Raw genomic sequence first — 20,293 nt, 5'->3', positions numbered from 1 at the left:
AGAGCAGAAGGAACGAGCAAGAAGTCACCCTCAGCAGGACACGACCCCATCCCTCCAGGGGCTCGTGAGCAGCTCTTCTCCTTTGCCACCAGGTTTGTACCCAGGACTCCTGTGGACTGCTGTGGAATTGGTTAACCTGAATTCAAGAAAACAAAGCATTATCCTCTGTGAGACCCAATCCCCCCCCCCAAGCAGTTTCTCCTGGACACCTTCCCCCCCAGTGGAGCTTCACCAGCCTGCCAAGCTCCTGTCCCTAAGCTGGGACACAGCTGGTGGGGTCAGGATCCACCTGGCTCCCCTGGTGAGCTGCTCCTCCTGCCACTTGTGCTGGGAAGAGGGGTCTCCAAGGAGCAGGAATGCCTCAGGATGCTGCTCCCACGGAGATGGAGCCTGGCAGAGCACTGGGCAGGGGATGGGCTGGGGAACAGCTCCAGGGCCACTCCTTTCTTTCCAGCCACCAGCCCCGCTGCTGCCCAGCCAGCTGCCAGAGCCTGAAGGGACAAAGCTTCAAGCCCTTCCCTCAGGAATTGCTCTCCAGCCCGGGAGAGAAGCTGGCACTTCCCAGACAGGGAGGCACCAGGGGCTGGGGCTCAGCTGGAGAGCTTTGGGTCCCGTCTGAAACCTCCTGTATCTGTGAGTTCCCCCAAACAGCCCTCAAACCCTTTTCCCCTCTCAACGTGAACATAAAGATCTAGTTTGCACTTCACAGGGATGCAGTGGCAGGGTGTGCTTAATTTATTAAAATCACCATGTCTTCTCAAAAGTATACTGGTATGTAAAACGTGCATACAAAATACAACATTTGAACCAATTATTTACACCCAGAGCAGCTGCAATATCATGCCATGACTTTAGCAACAGTCTTAAAAATAACTTCTGCAGTGTACACTGGATTAGGCATTTCACAATCTGAAGGCTGAATTTTAGCACTGCACTGCTACACTAAGTTCTAAAATATTACAGTACTTCCAGGAAAAATATCAATGCTCTTCAAAAAAAATAACAGACAACTTTGTAGAATGACAAAACACTACACATTCCTCTTTGGGGACTTAAAAATCACAGCAGATTTAGACACAAATATAGTAGCTACATTCAAAATACATTCAGTCTATTTATGCCAAAAATACATTCAGAGCCTTTGGTTACAACTTATTGCACACTTCTGAGATGTGGGAGAAATACCTTGTACCTCATAAAGCTGATCTCCCCGTACATTCACAAATCGTGCATCCTGTGGGACGGGAACATGGGTGTTTTTTCCCTAAAAGCTGGAGGCAGAGGGGGGACAGCTCTCTGCAAGGGGAAGACTGACCCGGGGGTACGGCTGGGATCTGCCCAGGGGAGTGACAGCATCCTCACACCCCTCACACCCAGGGCAGAGCCCCGCTGACAAATACACCTCTTTTTTCCTTTGTCTCCACAGGAAAGTCCCTCCCATCACCAAGGATAAGCTGGGGACACCCCTGAGCCCAGCAGTGCCTTGGGGGGGAATCCAGGCAGCCAGGGGACCTCCCTCCCTTCCATCTTCAGACCCCTTGTAGGGGCAAGATATATTTTCTAACAAATTCATTTATAATTCCTGAATCTATTATCGAAAACAGAACTGACATGACAACAACAAAAATACTCCAGGATTTGTTATAGGGTTGCATGAGGGAATGATCTTGGTTATGTGCAAATTACTTTAAAAGTAGCAAAGTGCAAAAGAAATTACAGCTTGAATTTCTCAAGGGGTATTTGGGGGAGCAGTTAAGGACACAAAAAAAAAATAAAATTAGGTGCTAGAGAAAATGTTAATTGACTGTCCCTTTCAGTTCATATTCCATGTAGTTTTACATTGTTATTAGAAGGCAGCTAAAAAAAAAAAATTAGTAACTCCCCTAAACTAGAAGCATCAATTAGGAGAGGCTAAATGTGGTGATTGGTCTTGAGTATCCTTGAGCTTGAAAATTTCTACGAGTTTAAGAACTTGTGCTTTAAATGAAGATTAGAAGGAACATTAGTAACCTCTCAAGAAACCTAAGCTCCCTAAACCCATCTCAGCATAACCTCTGTTCTGAAACTGGAACAGAACAGATCTACATTGAGGGAAAAGGCCGCTAAAACAAGGGGGCTGGGGTTTTTTTTTAAAGGAAAGTGCAGCTCACAAATGTCTTAAAGCCCAGCACAGCAACACCAGCCCCTTGGCTCAGTCATCTTTAACTCCAGTTTGCTGGAGTTAAACACACTTTTATCTCTCTGCAGCAACAGGGAAACAAAAAAACCAAACAAACAACAAAAAACAACCCCCAAAAAAAAACCCCCTAAAACAAAAAAAACACCCCAAAAAACAGACACAACCAAACCAAAAAAACCCAAAACCAGTGCAAAAATATTGATCTAAGTGTCAAGCTGAGGCAAGCAGACTGTAACACCTCATGGCAGGAGGCATGGGCAGGGCTGGAGCTGTGACCTGCAGAGCACCCTCCTGGCACACCTCTCACCAGCACCAGGACTGTCCTGCTGCCACCACACTCACAGCCTAAAACTCCAGCACCATGCCAGACTGACCAAAGCGGGTCACCAAAGTGCCTCACGCCAAAAAATATTGAATTGTTTTGGATTTCACAGCACGGCTCTAACCCAGCACAGCTCCTGACCAGAGGAGCTTCTGCCCCAACACCACGTTCCTACACCCTGCAGCCCAGTTCACAGGGAAAGAAGCCCCAGAGACAGCTACCAGATAGACCTCAAGGGCACAGGTACTTCTAAGGGATAAAACAGTTAAAAAGTGCATTTAGAGTGGAAGAAAAATTCCCAAAGAGCATCCTGATCACTCTCTCAGTGAAGAATGCCTCCATTTTGGGGGAAAAAAAAAAACAAACGTTTTAGAAGTGGCACAAGAGAAGCTAATGGTGTCCTGTGTTCATCTTGCACTTTGTACAGCAACTGATCAAGTGCTCACTAATGAGTCTCAGTGCACTGAGACTGCTGCAAACATTTTGCCCTTTGCAGGATTCACCCTCCCTGCGCAGTTCGAAGAGTTTTGCACGAACAGGTCTAAACCTGAATACAGTTTAAAATTTCTTTTGTTTCATTACTGTTGATTTCAGACACCTCATTCTGCAAATTCACTAAGAGGTGATCTCAATGGACAAAGCATTTCCTTTTCCCACTTAAAAAAAACCTGATCTTTGATTTTTCCTTTTTAACATAGGGATTCTTTTCAAGTCATGTCCTACAAGAACAAGTGCTGGATATTACATTTGCAAACCTTTTGATACTCAAGCATCACACTTCAGGTCGTTCAGCTGCAACAATCAGCCCTGAAACAGGTTAGGAGGACCCAGCTGTAGAGCTCCCTGGCGGAGGCTGTGCACATGACAACTCAAGCTATAAAATTACTGCATCTCAGAAAGCATAATGGAGAAAAATCCACCAGCAAACTAGCAGAGATGTTCTCCAGCACTCAGCTGACAGACGATGCTCAGACTTGCGTTATTGAACACAGGCAGGAGTGAGCAGAAGCTATGCAAACAGGGAAATTGCACCAGGGCCTATCTACAGGGCAATTAACATCCATAAAGATCCCATGGTGTCCTGAGTGTGTGTCAGGATGGAACATGGAGCACTGAGAATGCTCAGTAAAAGTTTAACCCAGCCTTCCCCATCGGAGCCCCAGTTCAAGAGGTTCCATGTCACAGATTGATCCCAAGAGCTGGAATAGCTGACTTGTGCTACAGCCCATTCTTACACAGCTTTGCCAGCTCTGCAGTCACCTCTGGGCTTCATTTCCATGGACCGACTCAGTTTAGAAACATTTAAAGAACCATATGATTATGAAATGTATGATTTTGGCTCTGAAGAACGCCAGAATAGTACATTCAAACGTGTGGGCCAGGGGTGGGGGGCAGGATTCACTAAATACCAGAGCCTCACTGAATTTTGGAAAAGTCCCCCCACTTCTCATGGCTTGCAGTACCATGGAACTACAACCAGAAATGTTCAGACTGCTCAGCAGCTCTTACAGACACCCATGTGAAGCCTCTGCATCAGAGCAGGGGGGGCTGCAAGGAGAAAACAGACTTTCTGCCAGGCTTCAGCTGCTTTCCCAGAGTTAATTTTGTTAAAGGTTCCCCCTGAAACATCGAAAGGCACTAAAAAAAATGTTACCAGTGACAGATTGGCAAGATGTTGTTTAAAAATATATACTTTCTCAGTTTAGGTAGAATCTTTCCCATTCCATCCTTACGTGTCTATTGGCAATGCTATTATTTTCCTACTAGCTGTTAAAAAGAAAAATTGTCCTTTGGCTGATGTGATCATTAACAAATGAATGGAGTAAAATAACTCCAAATCCTAACTATAATACTGTCTGTGGAATCAAGACAATAAAAGTTCACAAAAACTGATGATTTTGTTCCCCATACAAATGCTCAATAGAGTTTCCATCTTTTTTACTTGTTTAAGTGATGATAAATATGATAAATATAATATTTAAAAATGCATTTTGCTGACAGCCCCTTTTCAGATTCCTGTGTAAAAAAAAAAAAAAAAAGATGGATTATATTTGGTCTTTTTCTTGGTTTGAGTACAAACCACGAGGTTCCTCTTGCAAGCAGCCTCTAACCAGGAGCAGCCCTCGGGTGTCTGTGACAGGGAGCCCGATGGCACAGGGCACTGTTACACTGCCGGGGTGTCCGAAGCTCTCTCTGCACTTATCCTGGGGTTCGATTTGCTTCAGGAAACCAAAGCAAGACCTTGACTTGGTGTGCAGAGCACACACTGCGTGCTCAAGAGCTGCCCCTTCAGTGGCCGGACGCGGAGGGAGCTGCCGGTACCGTGGGTCTGGCGCTTACCCGCGGAGCAGCGTTAGGTGAGGTAGAGAGAAAATGAAGATTGTGTCCCGTGTTGGAGGGTGAGCAGCAGGGCTGGAGGCTGTCAGGGTCAGGCCTTGCCGTGGGTCTGCAGGCAGAGCTGGGAGATGGTTTTCTTGACGCGCAGGGCGGTGAGGCGGGCGGCCCCGCTGCCGTGCCAGCACTCCCGCATCACCCGGCCCATGGCCCGCAGCGCCTGCGGGGGGCGACAGCGCATCAGAAACCCACCCGGGGACCGGCAGCACCCCAGCACCCGGCACGGCTTCCCTCTGCTGAGCTGGGAGCTGGAGGAGAGACAGACACCCGACACGCAGCTCAAGAGAGGCTGAGCATCCGTCTCCCCTCCTCCCGCCACAAAGATCTGTCTCGTTTAAATTTAATTTAATTTTAATTTTAATGAGCTTTGTAGTGAACTGGAAAACTGCGATTACCTCACAGCTTTGCCACTGGTTCGGGATATTTGGCCTGAGCTTCTGCTCACAAACCACCCTTCTCATGTCTTCTATCGAGGGATCAGAAGGTACCACGTCGTAGTAAGGCAGCTGGTATTCCTCTGTGATTCCTAGGAAAGATTTATTGTGCAGAGAACACAAGATCCACAGTAGCTGCTCCAGAATCAGCTCTGATGGTTGCTTGTTGGCAACAAGGAGGAACAGAGGGACGTTTGGGACCACCTTGAACCATTGCTCCACCACACGTCTCCATGGCCACACACTGCTGAGGGAACTGAGCAGGCAGGGAGGGACACAGACCCTTTAACTGGTCTGGGATTGTTCATGATAAAGACAGCCTGGAGTGCAGAACGAAAGGGCCAGGACCTCACCTCCAACTGAGCATCTCCGGGCGATCTCCCAGTACACCAGCCCCAGAGAGTAGATGTCTGCACGCTTGAAGGACTCAAAGATGCTGGTGTTCATCACGTCATCCAGGATCTCAGGAGCCATGTACCTTCAAAGCACAGAAGCCAGTTTGCCAGAGGCATTTTGTACAGGAGCCGTCAGCTGTGCTGGGTCTCAAGGGACAGCAGGAACGGGCCAGGGAGTGGCGGGCAGCCCCCATCACCCACCTCCGTGTCCCCACCCTGGGGTTCTGGGGGATGTCAATGGTGTTGAGCACTGAGTCGTGCTTCACCGCCAGTCCCAGGTCAGCGATGGCACAGCTCTCATTCCTCTTCACCAGGATGTTCTTGGATTTCAGGTCTCGGTGGGCGATGGCAGGCTTGCCTGGTCACAGAGAGGGACAGAGCCACCAGCTTTGATAACCATGGTATTGATTTTAGCATAACAAGCAGGGAAACCACAGCAGTTTTATTCAGCTTTTAACTGAACCCTGTAAAAACTCACTGAAGCCTATTTCGCACCATGGAAAGCTCTGCTGAATGCCATCAAATTAGGGGAAAAAGCCCCACGACCCTGAGGTCATTTTTGTTCCAACATCTGCATTCCAGGAGTAAAACACAAAAAGGGAAACTCTGAGTTCATCCTTGTAGCAAACCCTTGGTTAGCACTCCCCTCAGCACCCTCAAAGGGCAGGGAGGGGTCAGGGGTGGAAGCAGACAGGTGCTGTGCCCATCTGTTCCTGCTCACTAGCACTGCCTCCTGCAGGAGGACACTTGTGAAACACCTCACTGTACCACCTCACCCATCAACACCCCTGCAGAGACACCCCTGCAGCTCCTGACAGCCCCGGGAGGGGGGCACTCACCTTGTGTGCCGACGATCTCCATGTGGAGGTGGGCCAGGCCACTGGCCACTGACAGTGCCAGCCTGACCATGCCCTGCACTGTCACCGTCCCTCTGTTCAGGTAGTCAAACAGGGAGCCCTGCTCGTGGTACTCGGAGACAAGCCAGAGCTGAGTCCACGTCCCATTATCTGCCCAGAGGAAGCAAGGCTGTTCAGATGTGTGCAAACGACCCCCCCCCCCATTTCACAGGCAGCTCCCAACAGAGCTGGGCATGGCCACCAGGCTCCCAGGGGGTTCCAGGAGGGAGCCAAAGCCATTCTGGGACAGCCCTGGGGTGGTGGTGACAGCTGGCCACATACCCTTGTTGTCAGCAGCAATAAAGCCCAGGATGTTCTCGTGCCTCAGCATCACTGTCTGGTAAATCTCAGCCTCCCGGAACCAGGACCGTTCGTCTCTGGAGGAGAAGATTTTCACAGCTACATCCTCCCCACACCACTTCCCACGCCAGACTTCACCAAACCGGCCTTTCCCTACGATTTCCTGCAGGACAATGGTCCTGGCAATGGTCCTTTGCACGAGCAGAGGTAAACCTGGTTTAAAAAGAAGAGGCAGAACTTTGTGAAACAGCTCACCCATCACCTGCAGAGCCCAGAGGTGGCTGCTCTCCCCAGCTCACTCTCCCCATCCCACCCCTCTAAGCACAGATAGGTTTTCCAGTGAGGCCTCCTCACCCACATGACACAGGTACCTTTCTTTCCCCGAACTCTACCTCCCTAATCCCAAATAAAATTTAAAAAAACAAAACAAACAAAACCAAAACAAAAGCCAAAACAAAAAACCTCAACCCAGCCCCAAACCATACAAAGCAACAACCCTACCAGAGCCGGAGCCGGAGGTCGTCATGTCGTAGATGAGATCCTTCAGGGTCTTCCCAGAGCTGACCAGGTTGCTCTCAGAGAGGGGCTCCTCCACGTTGGGGGGCTTGGCCCGGCGGTGGGCACAGTGCCCCCCCCTGCAGGTGAAGGCCACCAGCACGGCCACCAGTGAGAGGACACAGACTGGCACTGCCACTGTCACCAGCAGCACCACTGGCCCCAGGCTGGCTCTGCCGGGGGGCTCCGAGGCTTTGGGGAGACACCAGGGAGAGCAGAGAGGAGGGGAAAAGATGGTAAGTGAAGGGCTGTAGAGCAGCTCGTGGGTTCGTAGAATGGTTTGGGTCTGAAGGGACCTTAAAGCCACCCCCTGCCGTGGGCAGGGACACCTCCCACCCACCCAAGTTGCTCCAGGCCCCTCCAGGCTGTCCTTGACCTGATCCCTGGCAGCAGAGCATCCTGCAGCCGTGCCCCTCCCTGGGCTGAGCATGGCCCTGGAGTCCCCAGCACTGCAGGATGGGACCAGCACCAGAGCAAAACACACGAAACATGAGGTGTACACAGGAATTCAAGGTGAAATCACCAAGTGTGGTGATGCCTGCAGCTGCTGTGAAACTCCCTGGGAAATAAGAAAATCCCTCCTGAGTACCTAAAGCCACACATTACTTGAGTACATGAGTACATCAGATCCACAGCATTCATCACAGTGTTTTGCAATCCAGTTTCAAACGTCCTGTTCAATGACTTCCTGATCTAGAACAGAGGCTGAAGACATGTTGCCATGTATGAAGCAAAGCAGCACATCTGGCAGCATTCAGGAGTTTCACAATGTGGTACAGCTATAGTCCAAGCTATGTAAACAAAAGAGTAATTTTAGGCAACAAAAAGGAAAGACTTTTTTCCCTTCAATGCAGAAGATATTTTCACAAATGACATTTGCCTTGCTTTTGACAGCTAACGGGCACCTTAAGACTTCTAAAAGCCCTAAGCTCTGCATATTTGAATTGCTAAGCTACTCAGAGAAAAAAAAAATCATGTATTCTTTCCAATGTAGTAAGAAAATACACTGCATCTAAAGGGGGGCTCTGGTCAGACATGCAGAATATTTTAAAACCATTTCGAAAGTAAACAGTTTGGACTAGAGTCTAAAATTAAGTTTCTGCAGCTTCCACCATGACCATATCACCCCTCTCCAGACCAGGTGCTTTGAGATCAAGAGACAATTTCTCCAGCAGAGATTCCCAGGCAGGTCCCTGCCAGGACATCCCAGCACCAGACTGGCCAGCCCAAGTCACCAGCTGGGGCAGAAAGAACCCCGGTTAAAATAACCTGGAAATTAAGTCAGGGTAACACAGAAGAACCCCAGTTACAGCACTGCTAACCCTGCACTTTAAACCTGGCCATTAAACATGGGATTTCTGAGTACAAGACCATTTCTGAGTACAACCCATACTTTCAGGCCACACAAGACCAGAAGCAAAAGAAACAGCCACTGCCCTCACAGCAATGTCCCTGGGAAAGGGTTGGTTTGGGGTTTTTGTGCTGGGGCCCAAACAAAGCTTTCCTGCAACATGAGGTGTGTGAAGAAGGGCTGTCAGAAAAGGCCAGCAAAGAAACAGCACTGGCACTGCAGGGCTTTCAGCTAACATGAATTCCCCCAGATGTACAGAGCAAAGGGCTCAGGCTAAAGATTAAGTAATTTTCTCTGGTTCTGAAACATGAAAACAGAGGTTTTGCAAGCCCCAGGTCAAGCACTAGGACAACAGACGTGCTTCCAACTGCTCCCCAACAAACAGCAGTTTTCTCCCAGCTTGGGAGACAAAAAAGAAAAAAAAGCATGATATTTTATTTCTCTGTTTCTAGAGCATGACCACTACTAGTATCTCCCTGGTTTTGTCAATTGAAAAAAAAAATCCTTAAATAATCCTTATTTCTGCCCTATGGAGCAGGTGAGGGGAGGTGTAGGGGCTCACCTCCCACCTGCCAGGTTCTACCTAGGCTGATGGGAATGGGACCTTCCCCTGGCAGCATCCAGCATCAGCCTGGACACAGCTGGAGATGGCTGTCCCCAAGGCCACCACAGGGTCTGTCTTCCTGTCCCTTGTGTGACACGGCAAGTGCCTTCAGTAACAGCCTTTTGAATTCTGGTGTGTGCCATAAAACAGTAGGCTAAATGTAAGTTATAATTGGGAATTATGTATTCATTTGCAGCCTTCCTACCTGTAACAACTTTCACTGGCATAAGCCTGTAAAAAGGTATCATCTGATAAAACTGCAGATTCTCCAGCTTTTTCAAAAAAGCCTGGATTAAACACTGATCTTGGAAAGAAGAGTCAAATAATTAAACCTAAAAATAGTATAAATATTTGATTTTCTTGAAAAAAAACCCAACATTGATTCAACTTCATTACACGAGTCTGGCAGACTCCAGTACTGCACCAGCTGCGCTGTACACAGAGCTCCTGGAAGTGCCAACCTGCTTCCCCTCTAATTGGGACCAGGAATCTCACACTCTCATCCCTGCTGGGCAGGAATCAATGACTCTGACCTAACACCAGGGATGAGCTGCTCAAGTGAGCTGCAGAACCCTAAGGTTCAAGGCAGACTAACAAGATTGCTGAAACTGCACCATCCAGAGCCATCACCCCCGTGACTCCGAGTCACACAACTGTTTTGGTTGGAAAAATCATCGAGTTCAACAGCAAACCCAGCACTGCCAAGGCCACCACTAAACCCTCAGCATCACATCTATCTGGCTGTTAAGGTGTCCTTCACCCCTCTCACACACACACCCCCCCTGGAGAAGACCCTGTGTGACCCATATCAGCAGAGAGGACACCTCTGCCCCCCCTGACCACCACGCAGCCAAAGCAAACTCCAGCTTCTGATGCACCAACATCACCTGCAGCAACTGCTGCTCAGTCCAGGTCACAGAGACAGGCACTGGGTGACACAGGCTGGCCAAGGACAGTGAGGAGAGTGGCTGCTGACATCTTGGGGTCTGACCCATAACTGCGAGGGGGTGTGGGGACGGGGGGGACAAACCTCACAGCACACCCAGTCTGTCCCAACACATGGGACTGTGTTTCCCAGGTGCCATTCACAGCCAGTACCTTTCCAACCCCCCTGGTCTGAGTTCTGAACCCAGCCACCTAAAGCAGCTCTTTTAAATTGTGTGCAGAGACCTTTGGGGCTGCCAAACTTCAGCCAGTGTGAGGCCCTCATTATTTCCTTGTGAAGCACCAGGTAACAACCTCAGCTGTTGAGATTTTTCCTGTCTGAAACAAGTTGGGAAAAAAATAATAGCTACGGTTTTACAGGCAGCCTTTAACCCCCCCATTCTCTGGCTCTCCTGGCCATGTCCTCAGCATGGCATTTCTGCACCCCCAAGCTGTCAGAAAGGCCTTTGAGCCCCGTTCTGCTGTGGGAGGGCACTCACCAACGGGCAGGTGGAGGGTGATGTTGTTGCAGAAGTCAGTGTAGCAGCACTCAGTCTTGGTGATGTTCTTGGAGCTGTGGCAGAAGACCTGAGCGTTCAGCTCGGGGAGGGAGACACAGGACTTGATGACCTCCTCCCTCCCGTTGGTCAGCATCACAGATGCCCAGCAGGCCCCCTCTGTCTGGCAGGTGAAGTTGCTGTGCTCACACAGCTGGCACACACACTGCAGACCTGGAAAAGAAGAGAAGGTTCCAGCTCTGGTGAGAAGACCCCGTGGCAAGTGTGCCAGATGGCTCAGCATGGGCACCCTCCTGTGCCAGAGCCCTCTCCTGTGCTGCTGAGGGGAGGAGACCAAAGCCCCCCACATCATCTCACTGAAACACCAGATGCCAACTATGATTTTTTTTGCCTGCCTTGTTTACTTCATCTGCTTCACAACAAACAATTTTTGCTTGCTTTATGCCAAGCTTAGGAGCCCATATTAGCAGTGATACAATACCCAAGACATCTCAAACTTCAGCTGAAAGCTATTTCTACAGGAAACCCTTAAGTGCATTTCATATGATTGTTTCTGTAGCAAAAGAAACCTCGTTTTACAGTACAGACACTTGGTCTCCTCAACTTGACTTGAACAGTTCTTATCCTACCACAGGATCCCTAAAATGCATTCTGTCCACTCTCCTGGGTCAGTTTGACCTCTACAAGACTGAGAAACACCCAAACAGAGTCCTGGAGGAGCCCTGACAGATGTCAGCACAAACCCCATTTCTGTTTCTGTGATGCTCTTTGTTTTCTTTACAACCACGTCCATCCCCTCCCAAAGTAGAATCTTGGAGTGTTTGCCTTCAGCTCAGGCCCACAACCAAGTCCCCTGTCCCCATGTGCTGGTGTTTGTCCTGGCTGCAGGGTGTGCTCTGACCTTCCCTGGGCATGGGGAGGGAGCACAACCACCCCTGGAAACAGGGCTGTGAGTTCCTTCCCTGCAGACATGACCAACCTCCCAGCAGAGGTGGCAGGAGCAGGGCTCATCACATCCCAACACCCACGAGATGGAGCAGCAGGAGAACAGGCACCTCACCACAGCACTGCAGAATGAAACTGGGAGTAATGGAGGAAGATTCCAGCCCTGTTTTTCCTGCTAGTTTTGGGTGCTTTTCTGGACATAGACCTGCCCGACCCACTGCCCACAGGCCAAGGCTCACAAAGCTGTGGAAGTCAGCCCTGATCCCCAAGGAGCTGTTTCTGTGAGAAGCCATTACACAAAGAACAAAAAGAAATAAAGTTTTGGTCAAAATTCTGAATGCCACACAACATGGTTATTGAAAGGGACCGCATCTGGCCACCTGATGGTAAGAAGGGGGCAGAAGGGACAGGACCATGTTGAACTGCCAGGGAATTTTCATGTCCAGTGAAGACTGAAAAGAGTCCTGGAGACCAGGATGGCTCAATGAGCATTCCCTCTTCTCCTCTGGAAATCCGGAGCTGACAGGAGTAAGGTCCACACCAACACTACACTCAGTTTGGAAAGGGCAGAAGAGCACACAAAGAAAATCCTCTCCACACTCACAAACATTACATCCCAGAACACCTTAATATGCATCCATCCTACCAGACCTGAGCTGTTGCCTTTTTTTAGCAATGTCTTTTTATAAAGCTGCCAACCACTGCCCTGGCACCACTGCAGTGCTCAGGGGGGAGTCGGGGCTTCCACTCTGCCTGGAACCAGAGAAGGGGAATAAGGTGACTGTGAAGGACTTGGAGGGAAAAGGATCAAAGAGGTAGGAAGCAAATGTGCCCCCAGAGTTTCAAAACTCACAAACATTGCCCCTTTATTTACTCAAGGACAAGAACATTCCCCTTAAAGCATTGCATTCTCTGATTGAGAAATTAGGAGAAAGTGAAGAACTGAAACACTTTGGGGCCTCAGCAAGCTGCCCTGGTGTCCAAACTTGGTTACCAATGGTTACAGCTCCCCAGACATCTCCTGCTCCAGCAGGCAGGAACAATTCTGTCCTGATGCTCAGAGAGGAGCAGGATGCAGGAGGAGAGGAGAGGATGGGGGGCACAGCAGTGGGAGGTGAGCAGTCCCTCTGCTTCCAGAGAGGAGCACTTGGCACGACCCAGGTGAGGAACCAGAGAAACCAACAGCCAAGCTGGACCAAGTCACAGGCTCCCAGATACCCAAGGAAAGAAGCTTCTAGATACAGAGACCACAGGAACAGGTGCTCCCTGGTTTTAGCTTTTTAAGACACAAGAAGTTATCAAGGACTCTTTTCCTTTCTTTACCTGGGACCATGTAACAGTTTGTTGGATGAGACTCACTATGAATCAAGGACAGAATGAGTTGCTCTTGGGAGCAGAAAATATCCTGCATGACAACTTACAGGAAAAGCAATGGTTTTTTTCTTTTTATTTTTGAGTGTGACCATAAGAACACTCACAGCCCAGGCAGACACTCTGAGCAATTGCCTTACGTAGCAGCAGGAACTGAACCAGCACCCTATTCACAAGTCAAAGGTGCACAACAGATTTCTTTTTTATATATTTCCATCAGTTTTTTTCCCCAAGTGTCAGCTTCAAATGTGTGAATCACCAGATAACTGTGGAAGAAGAATGGTACATGAGAAAAACAGATGGAAGGAGATGAGTTGAGACACCAGTTGAATGAAAGCAGCTAACAATCAAAACAAGTAGGCAGACATGCTGCAATCTCAAAAGTTAAATGGAAAGAACTGAGCATATAATTGGCATAAACTGACTAATACTGTGGGATTAGAAGAACAAACTAAAAACTACAGGGGAAATAAAACACCACAGTTTTGCTGTCTCTTAAGAACCACACAATGCTCTGCATCTCAACACAAAGATCTTACTGTGCAGATTAACAGGGCATTAATCTCCCATTAAGTCCTAATCCAGCACTACCCACAGAAGCAGTTTATTCTGGTGACTACAGGGCAGTAGAGCATTTCAAAATTAAATTGGAAAGCAAATATCTAGATGGCCCTACAGCAATTAATTGTCTGTAATCTTGATGGGAAGGAGGGCTGAATACCCAGAACATTTCCATCCTCAGTCACTCTGTAGAGACTTTCTCCATCGTGCATCCCTGCAGTTTCATTTGATTCCCAGATGAGGAGGTCTGGGGCTCCTGTGTGTCAGTAGTGCCACCACTTATGAAAAAGCGTATCCAAAAAGCTGTTGGACAATTCTATTTTTAATTTTGGAGGCAGGTACTTGAAATCCCTGATTTAGAAAAGCTCAGCTACCCTAACAAAAAAACAGTAGGCAGAAATGGAGGAATTTTAATTAACTAACTGAGCAGAGAAAGGGCAACAGAACACCTTTTAATATTTTTTTCTTTTTTTAACAATCTGTCAAAGGAAATCTGCTGATTTCTCATTAGCTTCAAATAGGTGAGGTGTTTTTTGGAAAGTCAGGCACTGTGAAAGGTGAAACACTGTGTGTGCAGGAGGTTTGTGAAATGCAGTAAATAGGTAAAGCTGAGGAAAAATCTGCTGGTCTCAACCCATGGGACACCTTGGGAGGATCCAGTGTAGGGCTGAGGGTACAAGGTCCATGGGGAGGCAGCTGTCAGAACAGGCACTGACAGCATTTCTGACCCCAGCCCTGGAATGGCTTCCATGAAAAAGAATCCCTAGCACTGAAAGCAGAATATGGTCACCCCCTGGAAACAGCCTGACGTGGTATTTCACACCCAGGAAATGCCACTGACCCTCCTTCCCATCACTGCAGTTCTCCTCTAGTCAAGCACAGCCTTTCCCACTCCTGAAGAACAACATTTGACTTTGAAGATGAAAATCTGACTGCTTTAGAATTTCTGTATCAAGAAGGGCAAGGTATTTTATAGAACACCACTAGAAAACCCCAAATGTTCCCTTTTACTGAACTGTTGCTGGCTTTGTCCCATCAAGTGTCAGACTGAAACCATCCCTGTCCTTCTGGAGACGAGAGGGCCATGTGAGTTCTGCAGACAGCTCTCACTACCTAGAATCAGCTTTCTGGTAACCATGGAAGCAAGAAAACATTGACTTTTTAATGTACCTTATTTATTTCTGCCACCACTGAACTTAAGACGAAGCAAGCACAGAAAGACAAGTTGCTGACTGCACACTGGCAGGGGGACTGGTCGATGGCTGCAGGGCCCTTCCAGCTGAAATATTCTTTTCTGCAAGAAAACTTCAACTTGCAAAGACCACTTACCCTGGGAAGAAGCATTTCCTAGGCTACCCCAGCAGTGGGATGTCCCTCAGAGAAGGCAGGCAGTGGGAGAATTCTCACCCCGTGGTGACACCAGGATCACTGTGTCACCAAAAGTGGTCAGGACAGGACAGGACGTGTGCTGAAGTGACAAAACCTGCCAACCTCCACCAGAGAGACTTGCAGAGCCCCAGATTCATGGCCAAAGTTGCTGGGGGAGTGGGGGCTTCATCCCCTCAACAGGTACTCACGGTATCTAAAGTGAAGCATCTGAGTCAGGCTCCAATTAGGACTCTGCAGGAGAGAACAGAGACAACCAGGATAATCCAGAGCCTGACAGCACTTGAAGCAAAGCCAGGAAATTGCATTTTTGAACTGGGGGGGAGTTATTAGCTCAGCAGCTCTTCCCAATCATCTGCTCACAGCTCGACACTTTCATGTCTCAGTGCCATTAATTACCAGGTTATCAGAACCCTCACACCCAGGCAGAAGTTGAATTTCTATCTGACAAAAACAAGCACAGGAGAAGAAACCCTCAGCCTCTCCCTCCCAGCACCTGGCAGGGAGAGGAACATGGGGATGGACCACAGCCCAGAGGGGCTTCAGCCTGATGATCCCTTTTCTAGGGGCTTTTGCTGACATCTCAGAGCCACAACCCAGAATTTAGCCCCGAGCAGACACTCCAACACAAACCCTTTGCACCCACAGGCAGGTCCTGGCAGAGGGACAGGATGCTCCATGGGGACAGCCACTGTGCTACTGTCCTGCCAGCAGAGCTTGTCATGGCCTGGCCAGATGGAACCATCTGCAAGGGGCTGGGAGGATACCCAGAGCCTACTCCAAAACAGCAGACCTAAATTCCACTCACCCCATGTACCTTCTTGTATCTGTGCAAATGATTGGCAGACACTCTGGTAGCTCATGGCCATCAAGTACTCACAGTTCTCATTCAGATTTTTTTGTTAAAGCTTTGTTATTATTAAAGCTTTTTACTAAAAGCCAAGAAAACAGAGCTTCAGTGACACACAGAAAAGAGAAGGTGGCATCACACTGCTAATTTATTACATAGCTGGGAATTAAGTTGTTTAGTGAAGTACAACTGCTGCTCTACTGCAGCACTTCTTTCCAAGAACAAACTATTTCTGGTGCTCAACACCACAAAGGTTTCCAACACCACCAGTTAATAAGGACTAAGCAAACCAAACCATTAAGCTGGAACACACTCCCAGGGATGTGCAGCAGCTGGTTGGCAGCCATCACCCTGCATGTTGTGTACCTCAGGCTGTTAGGCCAAGTTGAAATTCTATAGGAAATTTTTATTGGAATAAAACAAATGCACTAACAATTTAGACCAAAGGGGCATTTTACGTAGCTTTTTACCACCTGCTTGTCACCCAACACAAGGATATTTTACCATACAGACAGACAAGAAGACAAATCTGTTTGAATATAGTGCTGCTCATGTAGCAAAATTCCAATTTCATGCTATTTGCACACATTTTTCCTCGCCCTCCACCCCCCCTCCCAGACCAGTGGCACTCCCAGAGCACAGTGAAGATCCATTCCTGCCACCCCCCCAGCTGCTCCCACGGGTGTTTCTGCAGCACCACAGGGATGGCTGGTGGGCTCTGGTTTGCTTTTTGGAGGGTTACACTGTGCTGAAGCAGGAAACAAACTCTCACAAACTTGAGAGCCTTCAGACACCCTCTAAGGAATACAGAACAGGACTGATTGAGTGGCGAGCACTGTGACAACCACCACAACTACAGTCACACATTTCCTTACAGCAATCAACACCCCAACTCTCATTTATCCCCAACACATGCTGAGCACTCTCCCTGAAATAATGATGTGAAGGGTAGGGAAGAGCATGCAAAGCATTTGATACAATTGATGTTGAAGAAAGGTGGTAGGAGCTGAGGGAAAGCAATTTTGAGAAGCCCATATGAGATAAACAGATAGGAAAAAGCAGGAAGGTTCACCTTGTCAATAGCAAAATACTCTTCCTCTTATTGCTGTAAATATTCCTGAACACTGGGGCACAATGGAAGCTCCTTGTGAGACCTCCATCACCCAGCACAGCAGCTTCAAACATGCATGAGGGAGACCAGAGGGTAACAAGTTTAGCAGAGCAAGCTGAGTTATGAACCTCAGTCAGACAGGTTCAGGATGAGGCAGGAGGAGGTGCAGATCCAGCACAGCTCAACACTTGACACCCAACAGCAACCACTGCTGAAGACCTGAGGTCTGTGTCTGGGTGCAGATAACTCCCTTGGTACCCCCTCTAAAGAAGTTTCTGCTTCTCCTGGACCATGCACACACATTTCTTACCTGGGTCAGAGTCTGGAAAGATAAGTGACAAGTAAGAAAAACAACACTACTGCCCCTTCAGGGAGCAACCAATGCAAGACTTTATACAAACAATGCCCAGAATGAGATTTGTTAGCATATCAAATGGTCTCCAGAGAGAAGTAGTGTTGGCCACAGCATTGGTGATCCAATCCAAGGGTATCAGGAAAAAAACAAGAGCAGCATGGGATTGCCCATTGCTATGGCAGTAGGAATTCCAAACTTAAATAATAAAAACCTAGACCAAGATAAGAGCTCAGATTGCTCAGGTTTTACACCCCTTCAAGGTAACAAGGATCTACCTGATGTACAACATAACACACAAGTGCATCAAGACCAAGAGCTGAGCTTTGCTACTTCACCTTTCCCAAAAGAAGAGATTACAGAAGTACTTTGATGGGTGGGTGGGCACAGTCCTTCCTTTCAGCTGGGGGCTGTGGCCACCTCTCTCTGCAGGAGTGTAATGAAAATCACACCAAGAAACTCTTCTGGTGAAACAGTGATAGAAACATAAATTGGAATAAAGCTAGACCAGAAAAACTTAAGTGTTCTGCTCCACACTTTACCTTGAAGACAGCTGCTGGTTTATAGAGTGTAACTTGAGAGCATAGGCTGAGTTTTGAAAGGAAAGACTGAGGAGAATTAAGTCTTGATACCACCTGCAGCGTGAGAAAGAACCTGTACTGGCAGAACTCAGGCACTGTTGTTTTACACCCCAGAACTCTCCAGAGGGTGCAAACCTTGTCCCAGCTGTAGTGGGACAGGATGGGATGGGGCAGGACAGCCAGCAGAGGCAGGGCTCACTTCCCAGGGCTGACAGTGCTCCGTCCAGGAGCTGCCTCTGAGCTCCAAAGGACCAGGACAGAACATCCTTGGACCGAGACCTGTGGGGACGGACTCTCACTGAACCCAGCGGGCCGAGCACTTTGGAGAGAGCGCTGGGTACCTAAGGGGCGCGGGATGGGCCCGGCCCGGAGCTGGTTAGTTCCGTAAACCCTCGCTGACCCAATTCTGGCGCATACATGTTCAGCATAATTAAACGCATTAAGCTTCTTAACCTGCCCAGAAACTGCGCTGACCCACAGAGCGGGGCACGGCTGCCGGAGGGAGGGGGTGTCCGGACGAGGGAGGGGGTGACCCAGCGCTGGGCACGGCAGACGAGGTGACACCCACCCACCCACCCAACTCACCCACCCCGAATCCTCCCGCAGCCACCATGCATCCCGGTTGCCGCCGGCGGCGCGCAGGGCGCTCCCGGTACCGGTACCGATCTCGGTGCCGGTACTGCTCCCGGTGCCGCCCGCCGTACCTGCACAGAGCCCGCCGGCCGCCAGCACCGCCAGGGCCGCCCGCAGCGCGGAGCCGCCCGCCCGACCCATGGCCGCGGACCGGCGGCGGTGCCGGGTACCGGGTACCAAGTACCGGGTATCGGGGTCCCGCTCTGCTGCTGCTGCTGCTGCTGCTGCTGCTGCTGCTGCTGCTGCTGCCGGTCCCAGTCCCGGTCCCGGTCCCGCCGCTCCCCCCGGCACCGCCCAGGCGGCCGAGCCGGCGGCAGCAGCTATAGCCGAGCGGGGAGGGGCTGCGGGCGGCTCCGCCCGCCTCACCTGCCCCCGGGATGGGACCGACGGGCGGCCCCGAGGGGAGGAAAAGCAGAGCCCGCCGCATCCCCCCCAGAGCCCGCAGCATCCCCCGCACCGCCGCCTCCCGCTCTCTTCTGCCGCCGGGTCCCCGCTGCCAGAGCCCCCCCGAGCCGGGTATGAAACCGGGGGGTTCGGCCCTTGGTTCTGGTGGTTCATCTTGCCACTCCTTGGGGTTCTAACTGCAGAGGTACAGAAAAATACCATTCCCCCCCCCCCAGTTAACCTCCTCTCCTCCTTGGTTGTAAATTTTTTATCAACTACCTGTTCAGTGGTTTTCAGCATGTTTCCCGCGGTTCCTTCACCAGGCTGTGCCTGATTTCCCCCCTCACAGCAGAATTCTGAACTGTATTCTGCTTTTCTTCAAGATCTTGTTATGATCTGCTCTGTATCAAGGCCCTCACAAACCCCACACACTACACACCAGCACTGCAGTGGTTAAAGCCATCATGACACTGTGACCTCTGCAGTACTTATGGGTTCCAACATCAAAATCCACTTCATTTTAAGCAAGACACAAACAAGGGTATCCTAAAAGCACTGGAGGAGCAGACAGTGCAGCCCAAGGAGATGTTGCACATGGTCCATTTCCCTATGAATTTTAAAATATAAACATGAGCAGGAATCCCACTTCTCACACAGTTGCATCTCTAGATTTCTGTTACTGTCATGTTATGCTTTATTATTATTATGACATTTGTATTGAGCCTTTTAGACTTCCCTAGACAGCAGCTCCTCATAGTGATCTTTTTCCAGTTTTTTGAATACTGAAGTTAGTGACATTTGTCAGATCAGCTCCTTGCAGCCTGCCTTGTTCTACCTGATATTTCCAAATGCTCTGGCAGAGCCAGACTGTATTATGGGATGCCTAGAAAAATAAAAGCAACCAAAACCCACCAAAAAACAACAACAACAAAAAAAACCAAACCAAAACCAACCAAACAAAAAAACCCCAAAACCCAACCCCAAACTAACCAACCATCCAAAGGACACCATCCCCAACTGTTGAACTTATGAACACACTTGTCCTCCAGTGTTTATTCAGGATTACAGCACTGGCCATATCCTTGAGTTCCTCCCTGGCTCCTGGCCTCAGGGGCATCCTGACTGTCAGACATCCCCTCCCTTGGGACCAAGACACCAAGGTACAAATAGGGATGAAATCCAAGTACTCTAGGATTCAGTAACCATTCAGTAAGACCAAAAAAGAGCTGTCCTTCTAACAATTTTTT

The 20,293-nt window shown here is 49.2% G+C and overlaps 1 protein-coding gene across 1 annotated transcript; it reads right to left on the bottom strand.

Moving 5' to 3' along the window:
• Nucleotides 1–4,174: 4,174 nt before the first annotated feature.
• Nucleotides 4,175–18,954, bottom strand: ACVR1C (activin A receptor type 1C). Its single transcript, XM_071746315.1, has 9 exons — nucleotides 18,734–18,954; nucleotides 10,855–11,085; nucleotides 7,422–7,667; nucleotides 6,903–7,133; nucleotides 6,564–6,731; nucleotides 5,926–6,082; nucleotides 5,683–5,807; nucleotides 5,291–5,421; nucleotides 4,175–5,055 (listed from the first exon to the last, which is right to left on the bottom strand). The coding sequence occupies exons 1-9, from the start codon at nucleotides 18,801–18,803 to the stop codon at nucleotides 4,930–4,932; spliced, it is 1,485 nt and encodes a 494-aa protein (XP_071602416.1). The 5' UTR covers nucleotides 18,804–18,954; the 3' UTR covers nucleotides 4,175–4,929.
• Nucleotides 18,955–20,293: the final 1,339 nt, after the last annotated feature.

This window comes from Heliangelus exortis, chromosome 6 (assembly GCF_036169615.1).
Source record: "Heliangelus exortis chromosome 6, bHelExo1.hap1, whole genome shotgun sequence".
Lineage (NCBI taxonomy): Eukaryota > Metazoa > Chordata > Aves > Apodiformes > Trochilidae > Heliangelus > Heliangelus exortis.
The sequence above is the reverse complement of the archived record's forward strand: the minus strand, read 5'-3'. Positions and strand labels throughout refer to the sequence as shown.

Excerpts from the sequence above, each read along its gene's own strand:
- ACVR1C (XM_071746315.1), bottom strand. The coding sequence starts at position 18,803 with ATGGGTCGGGCGGGCGGCTCCGCGCTGCGGGCGGCCCTGGCGGTGCTG. Across the intron at positions 6,732-6,902 it reads TATTGCTGCTGACAACAAGG|ATAATGGGACGTGGACTCAG; the intron begins GTATGTGGCCAG and ends TCCTCTGGGCAG. Across the intron at positions 5,056-5,290 it reads ACCAGTGGCAAAGCTGTGAG|GCGCTGCGGGCCATGGGCCG; the intron begins GTAATCGCAGTT and ends CGCCCCCCGCAG.